The sequence below is a fragment of the Taudactylus pleione genome, unplaced genomic scaffold, assembly GCF_031769625.1.
Source record: "Taudactylus pleione unplaced genomic scaffold, aTauple2 ptg000288l, whole genome shotgun sequence".
Taxonomy (NCBI): domain Eukaryota; kingdom Metazoa; phylum Chordata; class Amphibia; order Anura; family Myobatrachidae; genus Taudactylus; species Taudactylus pleione.
Genome location: NW_028284690.1, coordinates 1,648,417 through 1,670,255, shown reverse-complemented (window position 1 = coordinate 1,670,255; position 21,839 = coordinate 1,648,417). Strand labels below are relative to the sequence as shown.

The following is a 21,839-nucleotide window of genomic DNA, read 5'->3' as shown; positions in this document are numbered from 1 at the left end:
TTAAAGTATATTTGGATATCTTTGGCATTACTGGTGCCTTATCTGGTTTTAAATTAGGGCGTAAACTCTGTCAGCAGTATTGTAGCTCCAATTTTTTTTTTTTTGTCTTGCCTAGTTACTTTATCCAGCGATTCTTCAGTAGAAGTGCTGTTTGGCATTCACATTTCAATGGCCACTGTCATTTACTAATTATTTTTGATTGACAGAAGACTAGATATTTCTAAACCAATATGCCTATTAAATATAACTATTGCTACTGCTAAAAAGGTGTTATTGGTTGATATTGACCTCAAACATGTAAGCTAAATAACAGGTTTGGTTCGGTTCAAAGGAAAAGTTACCATTATTCATGAACTGGGTGGGGTCAAACACGTAAAAGTGGTTTCAAGCAGTTTTCATAAAATACAAGTAAAATGGATATCAATTATGCTAATAATGACCTATGCGAAGGAACCACCCATATACAAAATTACATTTTAGGCAAAACTTGTTGCCAATTGCGCTCTGTGTCTGGATGACAAATGTCTATTTGATAACACCTTATTTAATGTACTTCTGGAAGTTACTGTCCAATAGTGCCTTCTACTCTTTTTTGTTGTTGTTTGGAGGTTCTCAGTTACTTGTCCTGCGCACAGCAAAATTAAAATTGGATTTTTGAACTCACCGTAAAATCCCTTCCTCGAAGTCCATCTGGGGAACACTGCGGTTAGCCATGAGGGGTTAGAGGTCTAGGAGCTTGGCACTGAACTGGTTAAGAAAGAACAAAAACCCAGCCCCCTCTAACCTACACATCACATCAGTTTGGACGTTTAGCAGAGCCGCATAGCGGGAGTAGTAAAATCACTTAAAAGAAAAACAAAAAAACTCAAGAACGGCAATGGCCTCGTATTATACAACATAATATCAGGGAGGGATCGCAGTGTTCCCCAGATGGACTTCGAGGAAGGGATTTTACGGTGAGTCCAAAAATCCAATTTCCTCGTCCATCTAGAGAACACTGCGGTTAGCCATTACACGTGGGACCTCCCAGAGCAAGCTAACATGGGGGGGGGGGGGGGGGGTGAAACGGCCAGTAGGGCCTTACGAAGAACCTTACACCCAAAACTTGCATCCCCAATACCAAAAAGGTATGAACTGGTGAAGGTATGCACAGAGGAGTAGGTCGCTGCTTTGCACAGCTGCTCCACCGAGGCCCCATGGCGCACAGCCCAAGAGGCCCCAACTGCCCGAGGACAATGGGCTCTGAGAGAAAGCGGAACATTCCAAGATACGCAAGCCTGACGAATGGCAGAAGTGACCCACCGAGCAATAGAAGCCCGGGAAGCAGACAAACTCCTCTTCAGGCCATCGAATAACACCAAGAGTGAATCTGTACACCGTATGCCAATTGTACAATCCAAGTAAATACAAAGAGCCCGGACCATATCCAACAAGCGCAGCAAGGAAGAAGCTGTAGAAAACTAATACTGGGGAAATGCCGGAAGAACTAGATCTTGATTTTAGAAATTTAGACACCACCTTAGGAAGAAAGGATGGCTTTGTACGCAAAATCATACGATCCGAATGAAAATAAAGGTGGTCTATAAGATAGTGCGGCCAACTTAGACTCTTCTAGCCGAAGTGACAGCCAACAAAAATACAACCTTAAAAGTGAGGTAACAAAAGTACCACAGATTCAAGTGGCTCAAAAGGCATCTTTTGAAGAGCCTCCAATACCAAGTTTAAATCCCCGGGGGGGGGGGGGGGGGGGGCTGGTGGAGACAGGAGGTACATATGGCGCATGAACATGAAGGACAGTTTGTAAAAAGGATATGACTTCCAAAATATTGGCCAAACGTTGCTACACTTGTCTCTTCAGTGAAGACAACCAAAGCCAGAGGACAATCCATCCTGAAGGAAGGACAGACTGGGTAGACAAAAACCAGTGGTTGAAAGACCTCGTCCTTCACAACAGGAGATGTAATGCTTCCAGACCCAAATGGTAAATTATGTAGGTTACCGGCTTACGAGCTTGAACCACGGTCCGAACCACTGGCTTAGAGAATCCTCAAGCTCTTAAGATCTGGGTTTAAAGAGCCATGCCGTCAAAGCCATCTGACGCAAACTTTGGTGTAGACATGGACCTTGTTGAAGAAGGTCTACCCATAACAGAAGACGGAACGAATCGAAGGAGAGAGAACCACTGGCGACAAGGCCAGTCTGGAGCAATGAGGATGACCGGAAGACCCTCCCGACGGATTCGTTGAAGCACTCTGGGTTACATGGACAGAGGCGGAACAGATCACCCAGACTGAAGGAACAAGAGGATGACATTGCATCTACCAAGGTCGCCTGAGGGTCTCTGGACCTCGCTCCGTACAGAGGTGGTTTCCCACGATCTACTACTGCAACTTCCGCTCTCCAGGATGAATGTTGTGGCGACTGCTTCCCAGTTGTCCCGACCGAGAATGTGCACGGCCAAGATGGCGGGTACACAAAGCTCTGCCCAACAGAGGATGTGGGATACCTCTCTCATGGCTTGCATGCTTCGAGTCCCGCCTTGTTTTTTGACACAAGCCACTGCTGTGGCATTGTCCGAATAAACCTGAACAGGAAGGGCCTGTAAGGATTTCTGAGCCAGTAACAGTGCATAACTAATTGCCCGCAACTCGCGAATATTGATGGGAAGAACAGACTCCTGAAGAGACCAACGACTTTGAAAATGTTGATTCAAAAGCACTGCCCAACGCCCATCCTGTCAGGCTGGCATCTGTTATGATAATCACCCAATTCCAAATTTGAAAGGGAGGAGCCCTTTGTCAAATTCGGGGTGTGAAGCCACCACTGTATGGAGTGAAGAGTCCAAGGAGACAGAGTGAGAAATTGCCTGTCCAGTCGAGGATATGTCTTAACCCAATGGAGAAGAATCTAGTGTTGAAGGTGTCTGGCATGAAATCTGGAGAATAGAACAGACTCGAAGGCTGCTACCATCCTTCATAGTACTTGCATGCACCGGAGAACGGAGACTCGATTCTGCTGAGAAACCGTACTCCGGATTGTGGGTTCTGGACCTTTTGTGATGGAAGGAAAACTGAGAAACTATGTCGAATAAGAGACCTAGAAACACCATGCGTCGAGATGGCAGTAGGCTTGAGTTTTTAAAATTCACCATCCATTCAAGAGCCAGAATGGTAGAGATCGTGACATGTAGATGGATCTATTAGCAAGAGATTGTCCAAGTATGAACAATGGTTACCCCAGCGATCCTTAGTAGAGACCATATGAGCCATAACTTTCTTGAACACTCTTAGAGCTGTAGAAAGTCTGAAAGGTAGGGTTTGAAATTGGAAGTGCGGATGCCCCACCGCAAAACAGAGGTGGTGTTGATGCCCTCTCCAAATGGCAATGTGGAGGTGTCTTTGAGGTCTATGGATGCCAAGAACTGGCCAACTTCAATAGTGCCGATGACAAAACATGAAGATTCCATTTTGAACCTTGCCAGAAAAAAAAAAAAAGGTATGGATTTAGAAATTTTTGATTCAAGATCAGGCGAAGAGACACATCTGATTTGTCCAGTAGAAAAAAGGTTGAAATAGAAACCTTCTCCCTGTTGGTGAAAGGGAGCCTGAGTGATAACTGCTACATTTAAAAGAATGACCAGACTGCAGTAGAGCGTGATGTCTGCCTGAATTTTGTGGTAAAGGAGTGGAGAAAAACCTGTGTGGTACGTAGTCGCCCAAATCGTCAAAGTTCCCTCTGATTATGATGCCCTGTGTCCACTGATCTGGATTTGATTGAAGCCAAACATCCTGAAACTGGAGGAGAAGGGTCCCAATGACCTGAGAGGGTTATATGGCCCCAGAACGTCATGCAGAAGGCTTCTCTGTTGGATTAGCAGCAGGTCGACGAGGTGCCGGTGGTGCCTTGTGCTCTAAATGCTCCCCTACGGGTATAATTGGACATACTTTGAAACAACTGAAAGATCCTCTTCCTTGTGGTCGAAAGACAAAAAAATGCGGAGTTCTTCTCTTAGGAGCAGAAACCCCAGTAGCCTGCGAAATGATCTTATGCTCGGAATCAAAATAGAAACTCACCCTCAAAAGACACTGCTTCTATAGTACGTTTTGAATCAGGATCCGCATTCCAAGAGCGAAGCCAGATCAACCTCCGGGATGAAGTTGCCAATGCAGAAACCCTGGACTGCATAGAAATTGTGTCCAACAAAGCATAGCTCCTCAAGGGTACAGAAATCCGAATTTGTATCATCAGAAGGAAGACCAGACAACATCTGGGCTACCCAGGCTTCAACAGCTCTAACGACCCAAGCACTAGCTAGAACAGGACGAAGAGAACCTCCTGTAAGTGTAAACATGGACTTCAGAACAGCATCAGTCTTTCTATCAGTGTGATAATTTAACTTCACAGATTGAACGGTAGGAATAACTGTGGCCTTTGCCAACCATGTTACTGGCGCATACACCCTAGGGGAAACCTACCAAGGTTTCGTATTTTCAAAGGGGTACAAGAACCTAAACTTTCGAGTGGCCTGAAATTATGTCAGGTTTAAGCCAAGCCTCTTTTAAAGTCTTCCCAAAATTAGACAATGGCGGAAAGGCAGACAAACTTGTTCTTACGCTTGAAGAAAGAGGTAGAAGCAGTCTCTGTAGTATCAGTGTCCTGTATCTGAAGAGACCACATCAATTAATTGTTTCACGCCTGAGAAAGCTGGAGAATCTTCCTCCCAGCCAGGATCTAATTCCCCCTCCTCAGGAGAGGAGTCAGCAGCGCCAAGTCTCCGGGAAAAGCAAAAGGGGATAGCAATGACCGCTTCTTTGTAATTATTTTAGTAAGAGATTAAACCATCTCAGTTGGCATTACGAGCCCATTCAGGTTCGTCTGATGGAGCCAAACCAGACGAGGTGGCCACATGTGAGCTAGGAAGAGGGTCACTTACATGGGATTGGCAGAGCTCAGCAACAGTATTCGCCATGGATCTTGCCCATTCCGGAATAAGCGGTGCTTCATTTGAACATCCTGGAGCCGTATACGCGGTCCTGGTATCACATGCTGCGCAGAGCAACTCTGGTTCCGTACAACTTTGGTAATTTCTTACCACAATTATATATATAGCCGAGCATTGCTTAGGTATCGAAGTCTTCTCTGGCTTCCCTGACATGTTGTCACAATAAAATAAATCTTTCCTTTGCCCAACACTTAATATAGCTGCCTAGCCAAACAGACCACTGAGGATTAGTGCAGTCTGTCAATTATCGATAAGCAGCCTGAGCAAGAAGAAAAGTACACTGCTTCCCTCAGTGGCCAGCCTTCGGTATGCAATACACAGAATCGCGGTCAAACTCTAAATCACGCTGTGACCATATTCCTGACAGTGCCTCCTCGGACCACGGCCAGTAAGACGGAGCCCGTAAAATCGGCAAAACCGGTTCAGTGACCCCACAGAGGCAAAATGGGAGTGGGTTGTGACTAACAGACATTCCCTGCTAGCAGGGACTGAAACACTGTAATATAAAATAAATAGATTATAAATTAAATTAACTAAAAGAATAGACAAAATAAAAACGTGCCTTACTCCTGTGGCACTAAACTAAAACTGAGGTGATGTGCAGGTGGGAGGGGTTTTCAATTGTTCTTTTCTTAACCAGTTCAGTGCCAAGCTCCTATACCTAGACCTCTAACCGCACATGTAATTGCTAACCGCAGTGATTCCCAGATGGATGATAAAAGGAACTTTATTATGAGATCACTGAGCAGTTTGCAAAGGGTTTTCAGTACTATTGGGGAATATGAATACCAATATTTCATCAGGGACTTCAGAATTAAAGCAAATGTGATAAACGTGGTAACACGTTAATGAATTAGAGCAAATGAATGAGAAAATGAATGAGCAACTTACCCACACACATAAAACAACGTGTACAGCTTTGTTGCATCAGCCATGCAACTGTGTGAAAGAGTAAGTACACCCTTAGCACCCACGGAAAGAGGGTCCACGGCTGGATTTCCAGACTCCACAAGTTGAGTGAAAAGGCGCTCCACACTTCTCCGACAACCTACACATGGGACGAGCTGAGACAGTGCATTAAAGACTTCTCGCGATGTGACCATCATTGCAATACTCAAATCTTGCTCTTTGAGCATGCCATGGCGCTGAAAAACAAAAAAATAAGATTGAGGAACACGCTTTCTGTGTTAACATTTCCAAAATTAAATACAAGCATTAGCAGTGAAAAGGATGATTTTGACAAATGGTGTGATTTTAGAAATACAAATTCAGTATAAAATGACTAATTGAACAAAAGAAAAAAAAAAAAAAAACACAAGATGACCACAAAATAAATTCTCTAAATGTACAAATGAAAATAATAAATAAAAAAATTAAATAAAAAATGTAATCCACCAAAATGATCATGCAATCCGGTTACGGACAATACAAATTTGTAATGTGGAATGAATTAAAATTAAAAAAAAAAAAGGTACCATCACTGGGTTGGTAGACAGATGATAGTGTCTTAAATAAGATCCAAAGTGTAATGTGATAATGCAGCTATAAGCAAGCAAAACTAGAAACCCACACAAACTGGTTAATTCAGTTAACAGAAAGTGTCCACAGATCTCCGGCACTTTGAACACGAATATTTGCACCTCTGTTGGTGATTGCAATGTGTGCAGTCGACATTATGAGCGCACATGGCAGAGAACTAAACGCAGGCCTTAGTCTTTCACAAATGAACAGATTCTTTGATAATTAGGTGTATAGCTCAACTTAATTTGAGGCTTCAATTAGCGCTGGTTAGTGTAACAAAAGTCACTGCAGTGTTCAGTTCAATATATCCTAAGACCACTGGACTAATTATTGTCAATCGTAACCTTGGCCCTTTTATAGGCAATCTCCTCTCATTCCATAAAGATAGGTATAAGATAATAAGCAGTGTGTAGGGTAAGATTGCCATTAGTCGCATATCTAGTCCAGATCGATTTGTCACCACACTGCTGTAGGTCGTCACTTACCAGATAGATTTGTCCACTTTATCTTTGAGAATGTCCATTCAAAGAATCATGTCACTTGATAGCACCCACACTGCACCACTGAGGAAGAAAGAATCTCAGTCGCTCCTTTGTGAAGTATGACATTACTGCAACAGTGTTTTTTGATCAGGATCCCCAATTGCTCCTGTGTTGCCTGGGATCTACTGTTGATAGCTACAATAAATAAGTGAGCTGGCCACTCAGTCTGACTTGATCCAGAGCACCCACTTGACAATATGATCCTGTAGGTCAGGGGTCCTCAACCTTTAAGGCAGTGTGGACTACATTAAAAAAATGAGGCGAAGCCGAGGGCCACTAAGCTTTACTGCGGTATTTAGACTCTGCCCCCCTCACACAAAAATGTCCCATAACTGCCCCCCCTATGCAGGGCCCCCCGTAGTAGTCCCCTCCCCCCCTAGGCAGGGCCCCCCCGTAGTCCCCTCCCCCCCTAGGCAGGGCCCCCCCGTAGTCCCCTCCCCCCCTATGCAGGGCCCCCAGAAGTAGTCCCCTCAGCCCCTATGCAGGGCCCCCAGTAGTAGTCCCCTCAGCCCCTATGCAGGGCCCCCAGTAGTAGTCCCCTCAGCCCCTATGCAGGGCCCCCAGTAGTAGTCCCCTCAGCCCCTATGCAGGGCCCCCAGTAGTAGTCCCCTCAGCCCCTATGCAGGGCCCCCAGTAGTAGTCCCCTCAGCCCCTATGCAGGGCCCCCAGTAGTAGTCCCCTCAGCCCCTATGCAGGGCCCCCAGTAGTAGTCCCCTCAGCCCCTATGCAGGGCCCCCAGTAGTAGTCCCCTCAGCCCCTATGCAGGGCCCCCAGTAGTAGTCCCCTCAGCCCCTATGCAGGGCCCCCAGTAGTAGTCCCCTCAGCCCCTATGCAGGGCCCCCAGTAGTAGTCCCCTCAGCCCCTATGCAGGGCCCCCAGTAGTAGTCCCCTCAGCCCCTATGCAGGGCCCCCAGTAGTAGTCCCCTCAGCCCCTATGCAGGGCCCCCAGTAGTAGTCCCCTCAGCCCCTATGCAGGGCCCCCAGTAGTAGTCCCCTCAGCCCCTATGCAGGGCCCCCAGTAGTAGTCCCCTCAGCCCCTATGCAGGGCCCCCAGTAGTAGTCCCCTCAGCCCCTATGCAGGGCCCCCAGTAGTAGTCCCCTCAGCCCCTATGCAGGGCCCCCAGTAGTAGTCCCCTCAGCCCCTATGCAGGGCCCCCAGTAGTAGTCCCCTCAGCCCCTATGCAGGGCCCCCAGTAGTAGTCCCCTCAGCCCCTATGCAGGGCCCCCAGTAGTAGTCCCCTCAGCCCCTATGCAGGGCCCCCAGTAGTAGTCCCCTCAGCCCCTATGCAGGGCCCCCAGTAGTAGTCCCCTCAGCCCCTATGCAGGGCCCCCAGTAGTAGTCCCCTCCCCCCTATGCAGGGCCCCCAGTAGTAGTCCCCTCCCCCCTATGCAGGGCCCCCAGTAGTAGTCCCCTCCCCCCTATGCAGGGCCCCCAGTAGTAGTCCCCTCCCCCCTATGCAGGGCCCCCAGTAGTAGTCCCCTCCCTCCTATGCAGGGCCCCCAGTAGTAGTCCCCTCCCTCCTATGCAGGGTCCCCAGTAGTAGTCCCCTCCCTCCTATGCAGGGTCCCCAGTAGTAGTCCCCCCCTCCCCCAGTAGTGCCCCCAGTAGTAGTCCCCCCCCTCCCCCAGTAGTCCCCCCCTCCCCCAGTAGTGCCCCCAGCAGTAGTCCCCCCCCTCCCCCAGTAGTGCCCCAAGTAGTAGTCCCCCCAATGCAGTGCAAAGACACATACGTAAAAAAAAAATAAAAAACACTTACCTGAATCGCCGCTCCTGCAGCCGCTGCCGTCCGCTACTCCGTCCTTCCGGGCCGGTCCGCTCTGCATTATGGGAGAGACTTCATGACATCTCTCCCATCACCCACTGCGGGAGCCGGAAGATGGAGCTCATGAGTGAGCTACAGCCTGGCTCCTGCAGTGGGCGCAGCAGCCAGTGAGAGTCTGTCTGACTTTCATTGGCTGGCTGCCAAAGCAAACACACTGCTGGTGGTGGTGTGCTCGTTTCTGTGTGTAGTGCAGACTGCACTCACTGCGGTCTGCACTACAGTAACCATCGGTGGGCCACGGGGAATGGCTCCGCGGGCCACGGGTTGAAGACCCCTGCTGCAGAAGGCTGCTAGCATAGACTATTTTTATTTATTGACCACTGCAGGCTGTTTAAAATAATTATCTACAGTATATATGTAGGATTTTCTTTTTAGACAGCCACAGATACCATTTTATTCTTGCCAATTACATTCTAATAATACTACTTTTTATGTTTTATTGCTGCTATAGAGCATTTTGCTATGTGATAATATATGTGGTTTTAACATTTTGGCACGGTTATTTTATATATATTTTTTGTATATTTTCTATCTCAAGGAGAGCTCCTGCACAAGTTCAAACACAGCATCAAGTACTAGCCTGAGGTCCCATGGAGCAACAAGGTAATTGACAGGGGAGCAAATACTCTTTATAGGAAGTAAATTAATTTGTCAGAAGCCCCTTGTGCTGTGTGAAGAGAGGAACACCCCAGCATACAGTGCTGCTGTATAGATTACCCATTCTAGACCTAAGTGGCATTCCCTGTGTCCTTAGCGTCGGTTTAGTAGTTCCACACGCTGATGTTGTAATTCAATAAAGCATGTTTCTGATCCATCAGCTATAGATGAGAAGTGCGCATATGCCACCTTTCCAGCAACCAATATACAGTAGTGGAGGAAAACATTTTCATTAATGTACAAACGTAAAAAGGTCTTCAGCTGTTGGGACTGTACTTCATGTGCAGAGTGCTGTATTTTGAAACAACTCTCCTTGGGTCATTCCATATCAGATCACCCAAAACAAATAAAAAAAAGAAATGCCCACCACCGAACTAACAATAGATAAGAATTTTTTTTTTTTTAGACAAGAGGATGTTAAAAAAAAAAAAAAATTCTGCCAAATATCTTGGCTGTCTGACCGGTAGTTTGGAAAATATTGTATTTTTCAAAATGTATTAAACTATTTACTAAACACGGCTTCCTTATTTAGTTTTACAGTATCACAGGTACTAAGTATTAAGGAAGCCAACCCTGGTCCTCAAGAGCTACTAATACCCCTTTCAGACATATCGAGAATCCCGGGAATTTGGCCTGCCTCAACCAAATTCCCGGGGAGCCGCATATGTCTGAAACGTACCTACCTGGCAACACGTTCCCAGGTAGCCAACCCTTCAATCGACCAGGGTTTTTCCCGGGACTTAAGTCCCGGGAAATTACCCTGCTCATGTCTGAATGGTGCTACCCGGGAATTTACTCCCAGGCGTCAAACAGCTTGTGATTGGCCGGACGCGGCTGCCTGTTGATGACCTTATCAGCAGCAGCCGGAGAGTGGAGGACAGACACCACACATAGCGCTACAAGGCAGATTTAGGTACCGGAACAGCTGCCATACATGCTGCAGAGAGGCCCGCAAGACTACAAGGTGAATTTGGTGCTGACAGGGGAGAGAGTGCAGTACCAGGTGTTTGGAGAGGAGAGGGGTACCAGGTGTGTACAGGTGGTTGCAGATCATGTCACATTGGAAGGAGAAGGTGGTTCGTGAGCTCTTACATGTGAGGGGAGAGGAGGAAATAAAAGCTCAAATCACAGGCACTGTTAAGGATGCCATGATCTAGTGTTCCCTCTAGCTCTGGCGGCAGGCAGGGCAATCTTGTGCGCGCGCCGAAGGTGCGCGCCCGGAAAGGGGCGTGGTTATAAAAAGGGGGCGTGTCTACAAGTCGCGTCCCCTTTTCGTCATACTTGGGGGCGTGCCCGGACATGCCGGGCAGCCCCCAAGCGCTGCAGAAAGGGAGAATAGATGTCGGGCGCATGCGCCCAGCGTATATTCTCCGGCGGTGACCGGGTCACCGCATGTTTGTCCTCCCGCGGGACACTGCGTCCCGTGGGTGATAACGGCTCCCGCAGGCTGTTAGAGCAGGGCGCTTTTTGCCCTCCTCCTGGAGGGCAGGGTGCTTTTTGTCCTCCAGAAGGAGGGCAGGCCGCCGCGCCTCGCTAAAACAGCCTAGCGGGAACGCTACATGATCTATGGTGACATTGCCAAAATCCTGGCCAGCCGGGGTATTGCAAAGACACAGCAGCAGGTCCTTAATAAACTAGCCTAAAGAAGCAATATAGAAAGGTTCATGACCACAATTGTAATCGCAGTGGTGTGGCCCTTATAGGATTTATGCAGTTCAGCTTTTGGGCATACAGCACTATGCCACCCCATCGCTCTATCATCGTGATGCTGGCACACTGTCTGCAACGACAGCCACGCCTTCAACAACTCCTGAGAGCAGCCAACAGAGGCTGGCAATATTGCAGGTCCTATTTGGTGACCCAGATGATGACTCATCTAACACCATGATCATTAAACCAAGCACTGCCACAGATGTGACCGCTCCATCGCAAAGGCAAGTTTCTGAGCCACAGACCCAGGGAGAAAAGTCCCCCCCTACGTCTGGGTCACTTCACGCACCATAACAAGCCATGGAGAGGCCAAACAAGCAGGATATTGTGTGGTACTCGCCAGGGGTAGCATACCACCACAAGGCGATCGCAAGCCTCCTGCTCGGGGCAATGGGCTGTCTCCATCTAGTAGTGTGCCTGGCAAGTGACGGGGTCAGGAGTTCCAGGATGTAATTAAAAGATGCCTTTGCGACATCCTAAAATTTGCAATCCATTGGTTCTCTGTAAACCCCTGCACCGTAGCCCAGAAAGACTCTCCATGTGGACGATCTCAAGATCATATTGTGCGAGATGACCCTCCGGGTCACTCTCAATATGGACGAGACACTGGACATTACCAAGGCTCTCCTCCAGCGTAGGTAATGTCGGCGCTTGGATGCCCTCTCCACCACAAAATGCTCCCTTCTCCTCAGGATCTCACACTGTACTATTAAGAACAGTGTGAGCAGCTTCAGCCATGCCTCAGTTGCTGTATAGCACACCAAATCCACTAGACAAAACAAGCTCTCCATGCTACACAGATGCTTGGAAATACAGCAATGCCTTATGGGTGCCCCTTCCAGTCCCTTTATACCAAGCCCCCACCTTTGCATGACCTCATTGTGTGCCAGCATAACATCCACTTAAAATGACAAAACTGTTTTTTCTCTGTAAAAATCTCAAAAACCTTGCTCTCGTCTGAATGGTGCTACCCGGGAATTACCCGGGTAGAAGCTGTAGTGTGAAAGGGGGATCTCTACCAAATACCCGGGATTTTGCACAGGAGAAATTCCCGGGTCTGAGGAGGAAATATCCCAGGTCGTATGTCTGAAAGGGGTATAACTTCACGGTTTCCAGACCACCTAGCAGGGCACAGATGTATTCATTACTCACTAACGCATTTGAAAAAAAACACAGGTGGAGCTAATTATTTCACTTGTGATTCTATGAGGAGACCTGGAAAACATGCACTGTTGGTAGCTCTCGTGGACCAGGGTTGGCTTCCTTAATAAACACCCGTGATTAAAGTATCACGGGTGTTTATTAAAGAAGCCAACCCTGGTCCACGAGAGCTACCAACAGTGCATGTTTTCCAGGTCTCCTCTCAGAATCACAAGGGAAATAATCAAGCTGACATTCTATTACGGTTTTACCGCATAAATAATTTACACAAGAAGCCATGAAATTTAAAAACTTAACATAACTGAAGTTGAGTCAACAATAACATTTTCCCCTTGTATGGAACCTGTTGTAACAGTCTGTAATTTTCCTTAAAGTGTCAGCAGACAGTGTATACTGCCTACCAGCACTTAGATAGTAGGCACTTCAGTTACACAGAGGACATGAATAAAAGGAACAAAAACACACCTCTTGAAGGCCAGGATAACGGGGCAGATGTATTAACCGCCAAAGCAGCATCAGCGCACGTGTGCCAATAACGCTCCCCCCCCGTATGATTGGGGGGCTGGGCAGTAAATGCCAAGGGCGCTATGTGCCCCTGTGGTTATCGGCACTCCTATCTACAAGTTGCATAAAACCTCAGAAAGGACTGGATGGAAGACCACGTGGCCACCTTACACAGCTGAACAGCCGAAGCACCACGGCGAGCTGCCCACAGAGTAGGACAAGCTTTAACAGGCCTGCCTGTGCGTAAGCCTCTGAAATAGTCATATGAAGCCATCTAGCCAAAGTTTGTTTGTTGGCTGGCCATCCTTTCTTCTGAAATCCAAAGAGTACAAATAAGGAATCCGATTTCCGAAGGAAACTGGTCCGGTCCACATAAATAATGAGAGCACCGACCACATCCAAGGAGGCCTCACCAGCCGAGAGGTCTGGTGACTGAAATGCCGGTATAATAATTTCCTGATTAATGTGGAAATTGGAAACCACTTTAGGAAGGAACCCAGGGCGAGTGCGAAGCACAGCCCTGTCCTAGTGAAATATCAGAAAGGGAGGACGACAGGAGAGCTCCCCCAATTCTGATACCCTCCTGGCCGAAACAATCGCCAGGAGAAAAAGCGACTTGGCTGTCAACCACTTGAGCTCCACCGTATCTAGTGGTTCAAATGGAGGGTCTGAAGAACAACCGCCAAATCCCAAGGCGCCACTGGGAGGACAAAGGGCGGTTGAATCCGGAGGACACCCTGGAAAAAAGGTGCGGATATCCGGAAGCGGAGCTATCCTTCGCTGGAACCACACACAGTGCAGAAACATGCACTTTCAACGAGGCCAGGAGTAGGCCAAGGTCCAAACCAGATTGAATGAATGCCAATATTCTAGAAATACGAAACACTTGAGGATCGTAATCTCTTGTGCGACACCACTGAAAATAGGTATGCCACACTGTGGTAGATCCTGGCTGAGGCAGGCTTGCGTGCCCTCCGCATGGTGCTGATGACAGAGCTAGAGAATCCCTTGGACCTTAAGATGGATGTCTCAAGAGCCACCCCGTCAAAGACAGATGACCCAGGTCCAAGTAAAGGAAAAGACCCTGAGACAACAGGTCCAGGCGTTGAGATCTGAGTACCAATGACGTCTGGGCCAAGCTGGTATCACCAGCAGGAACGTGCCTCTGCCCTGTTTGACCTTACGAAGAACCCGAGGAAGCAGGGATATCGGAGGAAATAGGTACGCAACCTGGATCCACTTCACTGATAGAGCATCCACTAAGCTTGCTTTGGCATCTCTTGTTCTGTACGGGAGCACTGGCAACTTGTGATTTTGAGGGGAGGCCTTGACGTCCACCTCTGGGAGACTCCATTTGTCCACTAGAGTTGAAACACCTCTTGTGAAGAGACCATTCCCCTGGATGCACATCATAACGGCTGAGGAAGCCCACTTCCCAATTGAGGACTCCCGGAATGAACACTGCAGAGATGGCCGGGAGGTAACACGCTGCCCAAGTCAGGATGCCTGACACTTCTGTCATTGCTGCCCGACTGCAAGTGCCTCCTTGATGGTTGATGTACGTAGTGGCGTTGTAGGACTGAACCTGCACGGCTTTTCCTTGAAGAACGTGTCTTGTCGTCAGTGTCGGACTGTACCTGTACAGGTTTTCTGTGAAGTATGTCCTGGGCCAGTATGAGGGCGTTGTACACGGTCCGAAATTCCAGAATGTTGATCAGAAGAATTTCTTTGTCCGCTGTCCAACGTCCCTGAAATGAGTGCGGACCTGTCACCATACCCCAACCCCGAAGACTGGCATCCGTTGTCAGAAGGACCTAGCCCGGGTTCCAAAAGGGGCGACCCTCGGTGAGATGACCTGTTTGTAACCACCAACACAGAGACAGGCGCACCTCCAGAGAAAGCACCAGCATCTGAGTCCTGATCCGGTGGGGTAATCTGGTCAACTTGGATAGTATCAGTCCCCGCAAAAGGTAGTGAGTGAAACTGGGCATTTTCCACAAGGTCGAACGTGGACAACATAGATCCCAGAACCTGCATCGCCGAGTGTACCGACACCCGCCGGCTGCGGAGGCATCTGTGCACCCGCAGAGGAGATTTTTTTCTGGAGTGGGAAAAATTCTCTGCTGAGGAGAATCCAGAAAGGCTCCCAAATGAACCATCCGCTGTGAGGGAATTAGGGAGGACTTTTTCCAATTGATCAGCCACCCGTGCACTTGTAGGCGGCTGCATCCCTCATGTGACCCACTAAAGACCTTTGAGCCTCAAGGACCTCCTCGGGGAAGGTGTCCTCCAGCACATTAGCCCAGCACTCAATGACCTTGGCCACCCACGAACTAGCCATGGACGGGAAGGCCACAGCTCCTGAGAGAGAGTAAATAGGTTTCAGGTACGTCTCCACCTTCCTGTCTGTAGAATCCTTCAGGGAAGAAATGGAAGGCATAGGCAGTGTAGCACTCTTAATCAGGCGAGTAACATGAGAATCTACCGCAGGTGGCGATTCCCATTTTTTGCAATGACCCTCAGGGAATGGATAACATGAGACCAAACGCTTTTGCGGTGGATACGTCTAACCAGGCAATTGTCAGGCCTCCATCATGTGGTCTGTCAGCTAGTCAGAGAGAGGGAAAACTGCTGAAGTCACCTTTGCCTGTCTAAACTGAGGGTATTTGATTTTAGGGGCAGGAATGTCATCCTCTAACTATATCCGCCCTATTAGCATGAAACACAAGGAAGGTGGTTTAGAGGACAGAGCACCCAATACTGAAACTCTACGAGCCGAAGCTAAAGCCAGGAGGAGGACCATCTTCCAAGACAAGTACTTAATATCAATATCAAGGTTCAAACATGGGCGACTGATGAAACAAAAGCACTAAGTTCAAATCCCAGGGAGCTATCGGAGGTACAAAATGAGGATGCACACGCAAGACCCCCTGAAGAAAGTTCTGCACCTCAGGAATGAGTGCCAATTCCGTTGAAGGAAAATGGAAAGGGCAGAACCTGCACCTTTAAAGGCCAGAATCCAACCCCGTCTGGAGAAAAAAACAGAAACCAGGACAACTGAATGTCCTAGACGGAAGACCCCAACTGGAACACCATGAGATATAAGAGCGACAGATGCGATGATAATGCGCAGCCGAAATTGGCTTCCTGGCGTGTAGCATGGTGGGAACAACAGTCTGGGATAACTCTACATCTTCAGATATCGGTTACAAGAGCCACCCCGTTAACGCAGTTGCGCTAAGTTGGGGTGGACGAAAGGACCCTGCTGTAGAATATCCGGGCACAGTGGAAGGGCCCACGGGTCGCCTACCAATAGGGACCGAAGGTCCGAGAACCAACTTCTCCGAGGCCAATTCAGAGCCACGAGAATGACAGAGGTTGACTCGTGTTTTATTCATTTTAGAAGACGAGGGAGAAGTGGAATTGGATGGAAACAGGTAAACAAAGTCGTAGATCCACGCAGCTGTCTACTGCTTCCGCCTGCGGATCTCGAGTTCTTGACACGTAGACTGGGAGCTGATGATTCAAACATGATGCTATGAGGTCCACCTGAGGACACCCCCATCGGCGTATCAGCGCGTTGAACTCATCTGGATGAAGCTTCCATTCCCCGGGATGGATGTCCTGGCGACCTAGGTAATCTGCTTCCCAGTAGTCCACACCCGGGACGAATACCGCCGACAGGATTATGGACTAATTCTCAGCCCACCGGAGAATCGAGGGGGGGGGGGCGAGAGAGAGAGACAGAGGGGGGGGGGGCGGGGGCGAGAGAGACAGAGGGGGGGGGCGGGGGGCGAGAGACAGAGGGGGGGGCGGGGGGGCGAGAGACAGAGAGGGGCGGGGGGGCGAGAGACAGAGGGGGGGCGGGGGGCGAGAGACAGAGGGGGGGGCGGGGGGCGAGAGACAGAGGGGGGGCGGGGGGGCGAGAGAGAGACAGAGGGGGGGCGGGGGGGCGCGAGAGAGACAGAGGGGGGCGGGGGGCGCGAGAGAGACAGAGGGGGGGCGGGGGGCGCGAGAGAGAGACAGAGGGGGGGCGGGGGGGCGCGAGAGAGAGACAGAGGGGGGGCGGGGGGCGCGAGAGAGAGACAGGGGGGGCGGGGGGCGCGAGAGAGAGACAGAGGGGGGGCGGGGGGGGCGCGAGAGAGAGACAGAGGGGGGGCGGGGGGGCGCGAGAGAGACAGAGGGGGGGCGGGGGGCGCGAGAGAGACAGAGGGGGGGCGGGGGGCGCGAGAGAGAGACAGAGGGGGGGCGGGGGGCGCGAGAGAGAGACAGAGGGGGGGCGGGGGGCGCGAGAGAGAGACAGAGGGGGGGCGGGGGGCGCGAGAGAGAGACAGAGGGGGGGCGGGGGGCGCGAGAGAGAGACAGAGGGGGGCGGGGGGCGCGAGAGAGAGACAGAGGGGGGCGGGGGGGCGCGAGAGAGAGACAGAGGGGGGGCGGGGGGCGCGAGAGAGAGACAGAGGGGGGGGGGGCGCGAGAGAGAGACAGAGGGGGGGCGGGGGGGCGCGAGAGAGAGACAGAGGGGGGGCGGGGGGGCGCGAGAGAGAGACAGAGGGGGGCGGGGGGGGCGCGAGAGAGAGACAGAGGGGGGCGGGGGGGCGCGAGAGAGAGACAGAGGGGGGGCGGGGGGGCGCGAGAGAGAGACAGAGGGGGGGCGGGGGGCGCGAGAGAGAGACAGAGGGGGGGCGGGGGGGCGCGAGAGAGAGACAGAGGGGGGGCGGGGGCGCGAGAGAGAGACAGAGGGGGGGCGGGGGGCGCGAGAGAGAGACAGAGGGGGGGGCGGGGGGCGCGAGAGAGACAGAGGGGGGGCGGGGGGCGCGAGAGAGAGACAGAGGGGGGGCGGGGGGCGCGAGAGAGAGACAGAGGGGGGGCGGGGGGCGCGAGAGAGAGACAGAGGGGGGGCGGGGGGCGCGAGAGAGAGACAGAGGGGGGGCGGGGGGCGCGAGAGAGAGACAGAGGGGGGGCGGGGGCGCGAGAGAGAGACAGAGGGGGGGCGGGGGGCGCGAGAGAGAGACAGAGGGGGGGCGGGGGGGCGCGAGAGAGAGACAGAGGGGGGGCGGGGGGCGCGAGAGAGAGACAGAGGGGGGGCGGGGGGCGCGAGAGAGAGACAGAGGGGGGCGGGGGGGCGCGAGAGAGAGACAGAGGGGGGGCGGGGGCGCAAGAGAGAGACAGAGGGGGGGCGGGGGCGCGAGAGAGAGACAGAGGGGGGGCGGGGGGCGCGAGAGAGAGACAGAGGGGGGGCGGGGGGCGCGAGAGAGAGACAGAGGGGGGGCGGGGGGCGCGAGAGAGAGACAGAGGGGGGGCGGGGGGGCGCGAGAGAGAGACAGAGGGGGGGCGGGGGCGACAGAGACAGAGGGGGGGCGGGGGCGACAGAGACAGAGGGGGGCGGGGGCGACAGAGACAGAGGGGGGGCGGGGGCGACAGAGACAGAGGGGGGGCGGGGGGCGACAGAGACAGAGGGGGGGCGGGGGCGACAGAGACAGAGGGGGGGCGGGGGCGACAGAGACAGAGGGGGGGCGGGGGCGACAGAGACAGAGGGGGGGCGGGGCGACAGAGACAGAGGGGGGGCGGGGCGACAGAGACAGAGGGGGGGCGGGGGCGACAGAGACAGAGGGGGGCGGGGGCGACAGAGACAGAGGGGGGGCGGGGGCGACAGAGACAGAGGGGGGGGCGGGGGCGACAGAGACAGAGGGGGGGCGACAGAGACAGAGGGGGGGCGGGGGCGACAGAGACAGAGGGGGGGCGGGGGCGACAGAGACAGAGGGGGGGCGGGGGCGACAGAGACAGAGGGGGGGCGGGGGCGACAGAGACAGAGGGGGGGCGGGGGCGACAGAGAGAGAGGGGGGCGGGGGCGACAGAGAGAGAGGGGGGCGGGGGCGACAGAGAGAGAGGGGGGCGGGGGCGACAGAGAGAGAGGGGGGGCGGGGGCGACAGAGAGAGAGGGGGGGCGGGGGCGACAGAGAGAGAGGGGGGGCGGGGGCGACAGAGAGAGAGGGGGGGCGGGGGCGACAGAGAGAGAGGGGGGGCGGGGCGACAGAGAGAGAGGGGGGGCGGGGCGACAGAGAGAGAGGGGGCGGGGCGACAGAGAGAGAGGGGGGCGGGGGCAACAGAGAGAGAGGGGGGCGGGGGCAACAGAGAGAGAGGGGGGCGGGGGCGACAGAGAGAGAGGGGGGCGGGGGCGACAGAGAGAGAGGGGGGGCGGGGGCGACAGAGAGAGAGGGGGGGCGGGGGCGACAGAGAGAGAGGGGGGGCGGGGCGACAGAGAGAGAGGGGGGGCGGGGGCGACAGAGAGAGAGGGGGGGCGGGGGCGACAGAGAGAGAGGGGGGGCGGGGGCGACAGAGAGAGAGGGGGGGCGGGGGCGACAGAGAGAGAGGGGGGGCGGGGGCGACAGAGAGAGAGGGGGGGCGGGGGCGACAGAGAGAGAGGGGGGGCGGGGGCGACAGAGAGAGAGGGGGGGCGGGGGCGACAGAGAGAGAGGGGGGGGCGGGGGCGACAGAGAGAGAGGGGGGGCGGGGGCGACAGAGAGAGAGGGGGGGCGGGGGCGACAGAGAGAGAGGGGGGGCGGGGGCGACAGAGAGAGAGGGGGGCGGGGGCGACAGAGAGAGAGGGGGGGGCGGGGGCGAGAGAGAGAGGGGGGGCGGGGCGAGAGAGAGAGGGGGGGCGGGGCGAGAGAGAGAGGGGGGGCGGGGCGAGAGAGAGAGAGGGGGCGGGGCGAGAGAGAGAGGGGGGGCGGGCGAGAGAGAGAGGGGGGGCGGGCGAGAGAGAGAGGGGGGGCGGGCGAGAGAGAGAGGGGGGGCGGGCGAGAGAGAGAGGGGGGGCGGGCGAGAGAGAGAGGGGGGGCGGGCGAGAGAGAGAGGGGGGGCGAGCGAGAGAGAGAGGGGGGGCGAGCGAGAGAGAGAGGGGGGGCGAGCGAGAGAGAGAGGGGGGGCGAGCGAGAGAGAGAGGGGGGCGAGCGAGAGAGGGGGGGGGGCGAGCGAGAGAGGGGGGGGGGGGCGAGCGAGAGAGGGGGGGGGGCGGGCGAGAGAGAGAGGGGGGGGCGGGCGAGAGAGGGGGGCGGGCGAGAGAGGGGGGCGGGTGAGAGAGAGAGGGGGGGCGGGCGAGAGAGAGGGGGGGGCGGGCGAGAGAGAGAGGGGGGGCGGGCGAGAGAGAGGGGGGGCGGGCGAGAGAGAGGGGGGGCGGGCGAGAGAGAGGGGGGCGGGCGAGAGAGAGAGAGGGGGGCGGGCGAGAGAGAGAGAGGGGGCGGGCGAGAGAGAGAGAGGGGGCGGGCGAGAGAGAGAGAGGGGGCGGGCGAGAGAGAGAGAGGGGGCGGGCGAGAGAGAGAGAGGGGGCGGGCGAGAGAGAGGGGGCGGGCAAGAGAGAGAGAGGGCGAGAGAGAGAGAGCTGGGATGTATATCCCAGACCCCCTGGCCTGGGATATACATTTGTCCAATTCCGGGCCAAAAATCATGTCGTCTGTGAAAGGTAAACCCTCCAACGCACGCTTGGATTCTGCCTCCGCTTGCCAAGCACGCAGCCAGAGGGTTCTGCGGCCCAAAATAGCTGAAGCAGATATACAAGCACTAATGTGACTGATATTCTTAGAAGCTTCTCCCAGGTAAACTGTAGACTCGCGGATGAGTTCTGCTAGTAGACTTAACTCAGCTCTGGCGGTACCTCAGACCTGTAATCAACTGGTCAGCCCAGCAAACCACAGCTTTGTTAACCCAAGCAAAAAGGGTGGGTCTAAGCTGAGCACCCGCTGCAGTATACATGGATCTTAGTGTTGTCTCCAACTTACGATCTTAGAAAGATGGGAGACAGACGCATCTACATGAGGAGGAGTTTCCAACTTTTTCATCATGGATGATGGAAAAAGGATAGCTAGACTGAAACAGACGTGGAATTTGGAACCGCTTAATCAGTTGTTTCCAGGCCACTGGAGATTCATGAAAGAATTCACACTCCTGGGATGCAGGAATTATATCCTGAGGTAAATTGAGGATACACTCCCTTCCCACCAATAAGATTCCCTGTACTTACATCCCAGAGAATTACTCACAGCCTACCAGCCAGGGATGAAGTCAGGAGAACCTTCTGTATGTGCTGCACACTACAGCCTCTGTGGCAGGGATGTAGCCAGGAGCCTTCTGTGATAAGGCTGCTGCACACTACCTATAACGGAGAGATGCAGCAAACAGGTTAAACTGCAGTAACGCATTTCTTACAGCAACTGCAATGATACAGGGAGCCCGCTCTGTTATGCTCCGCCCCCTTTCTTAATGCCCCAAGGGATTGAAAATGGCTGCACACGCTGCAGTAATCATCTCCCCCTGTGTAAGCCCCGCTGAGTAGGAGCCGCTAGCCACCGCTCTCATCAGGGGAAAGGGGAGATGTAGAAATGAATGAGCAGCGCTATAGCGCTCTCTGAAGCCAGCACTCTCAGCGGGGCAGGATACGGGGGATGTGCAGTGTATGTACTCACTGCGCTTCCCTGGACGGCTTCCCTCTGAACAGCACTTCTGTGGCAGCTGGTTTCTTCTTGAAGTCAGTGTGTAGAAGTGCTGTTTGGTGTTAAGAAGCTGTCAGTTGCTTTTGAATTAGCACTATACACTCCTTCCTGTTAACCCAGAGGGAATAACAGGGCACCAGGTAGCCAGACTCCACCTTTAGAGAGGTGGCGAAGGGTACCTCCAAAACAGTGTAAAAGATGTATTAAAAGAATAAAATAAAATCAAGTGTCTTGCTGGAGCACATCAGAATGTGACCAGCTCCGTTTGGCACATTTTCTAAACTGAGGGCTGATGGGGCATAGAGAGGGAGGAGCTTCACACTTCTAAATTATTTAAAGTGCCAGCGCCGATTATCCATGCCTCTCTACCCCAGCGTAAGCAACTTCCTGTGTCCCCTAGTGGATGAAAGAGAGATCCTCCTTTCCTGCAGCGC

The 21,839-nt window shown here is 53.1% G+C and overlaps 1 protein-coding gene across 2 annotated transcripts in view; it reads right to left on the bottom strand.

Moving 5' to 3' along the window:
- Positions 1 to 21,839, bottom strand: part of GGNBP2 (gametogenetin binding protein 2) — a 105,812-nt gene that overhangs the window by 74,924 nt on the left and 9,049 nt on the right. For both annotated transcript variants that reach the window (XM_088482441.1, XM_088482440.1), the window contains exon 3: positions 5,894 to 6,147. In XM_088482441.1, coding sequence (XP_088338567.1) covers positions 5,894 to 6,147 — 254 coding nt within the window. The remainder of the gene's footprint in view (positions 1 to 5,893; positions 6,148 to 21,839) is intronic.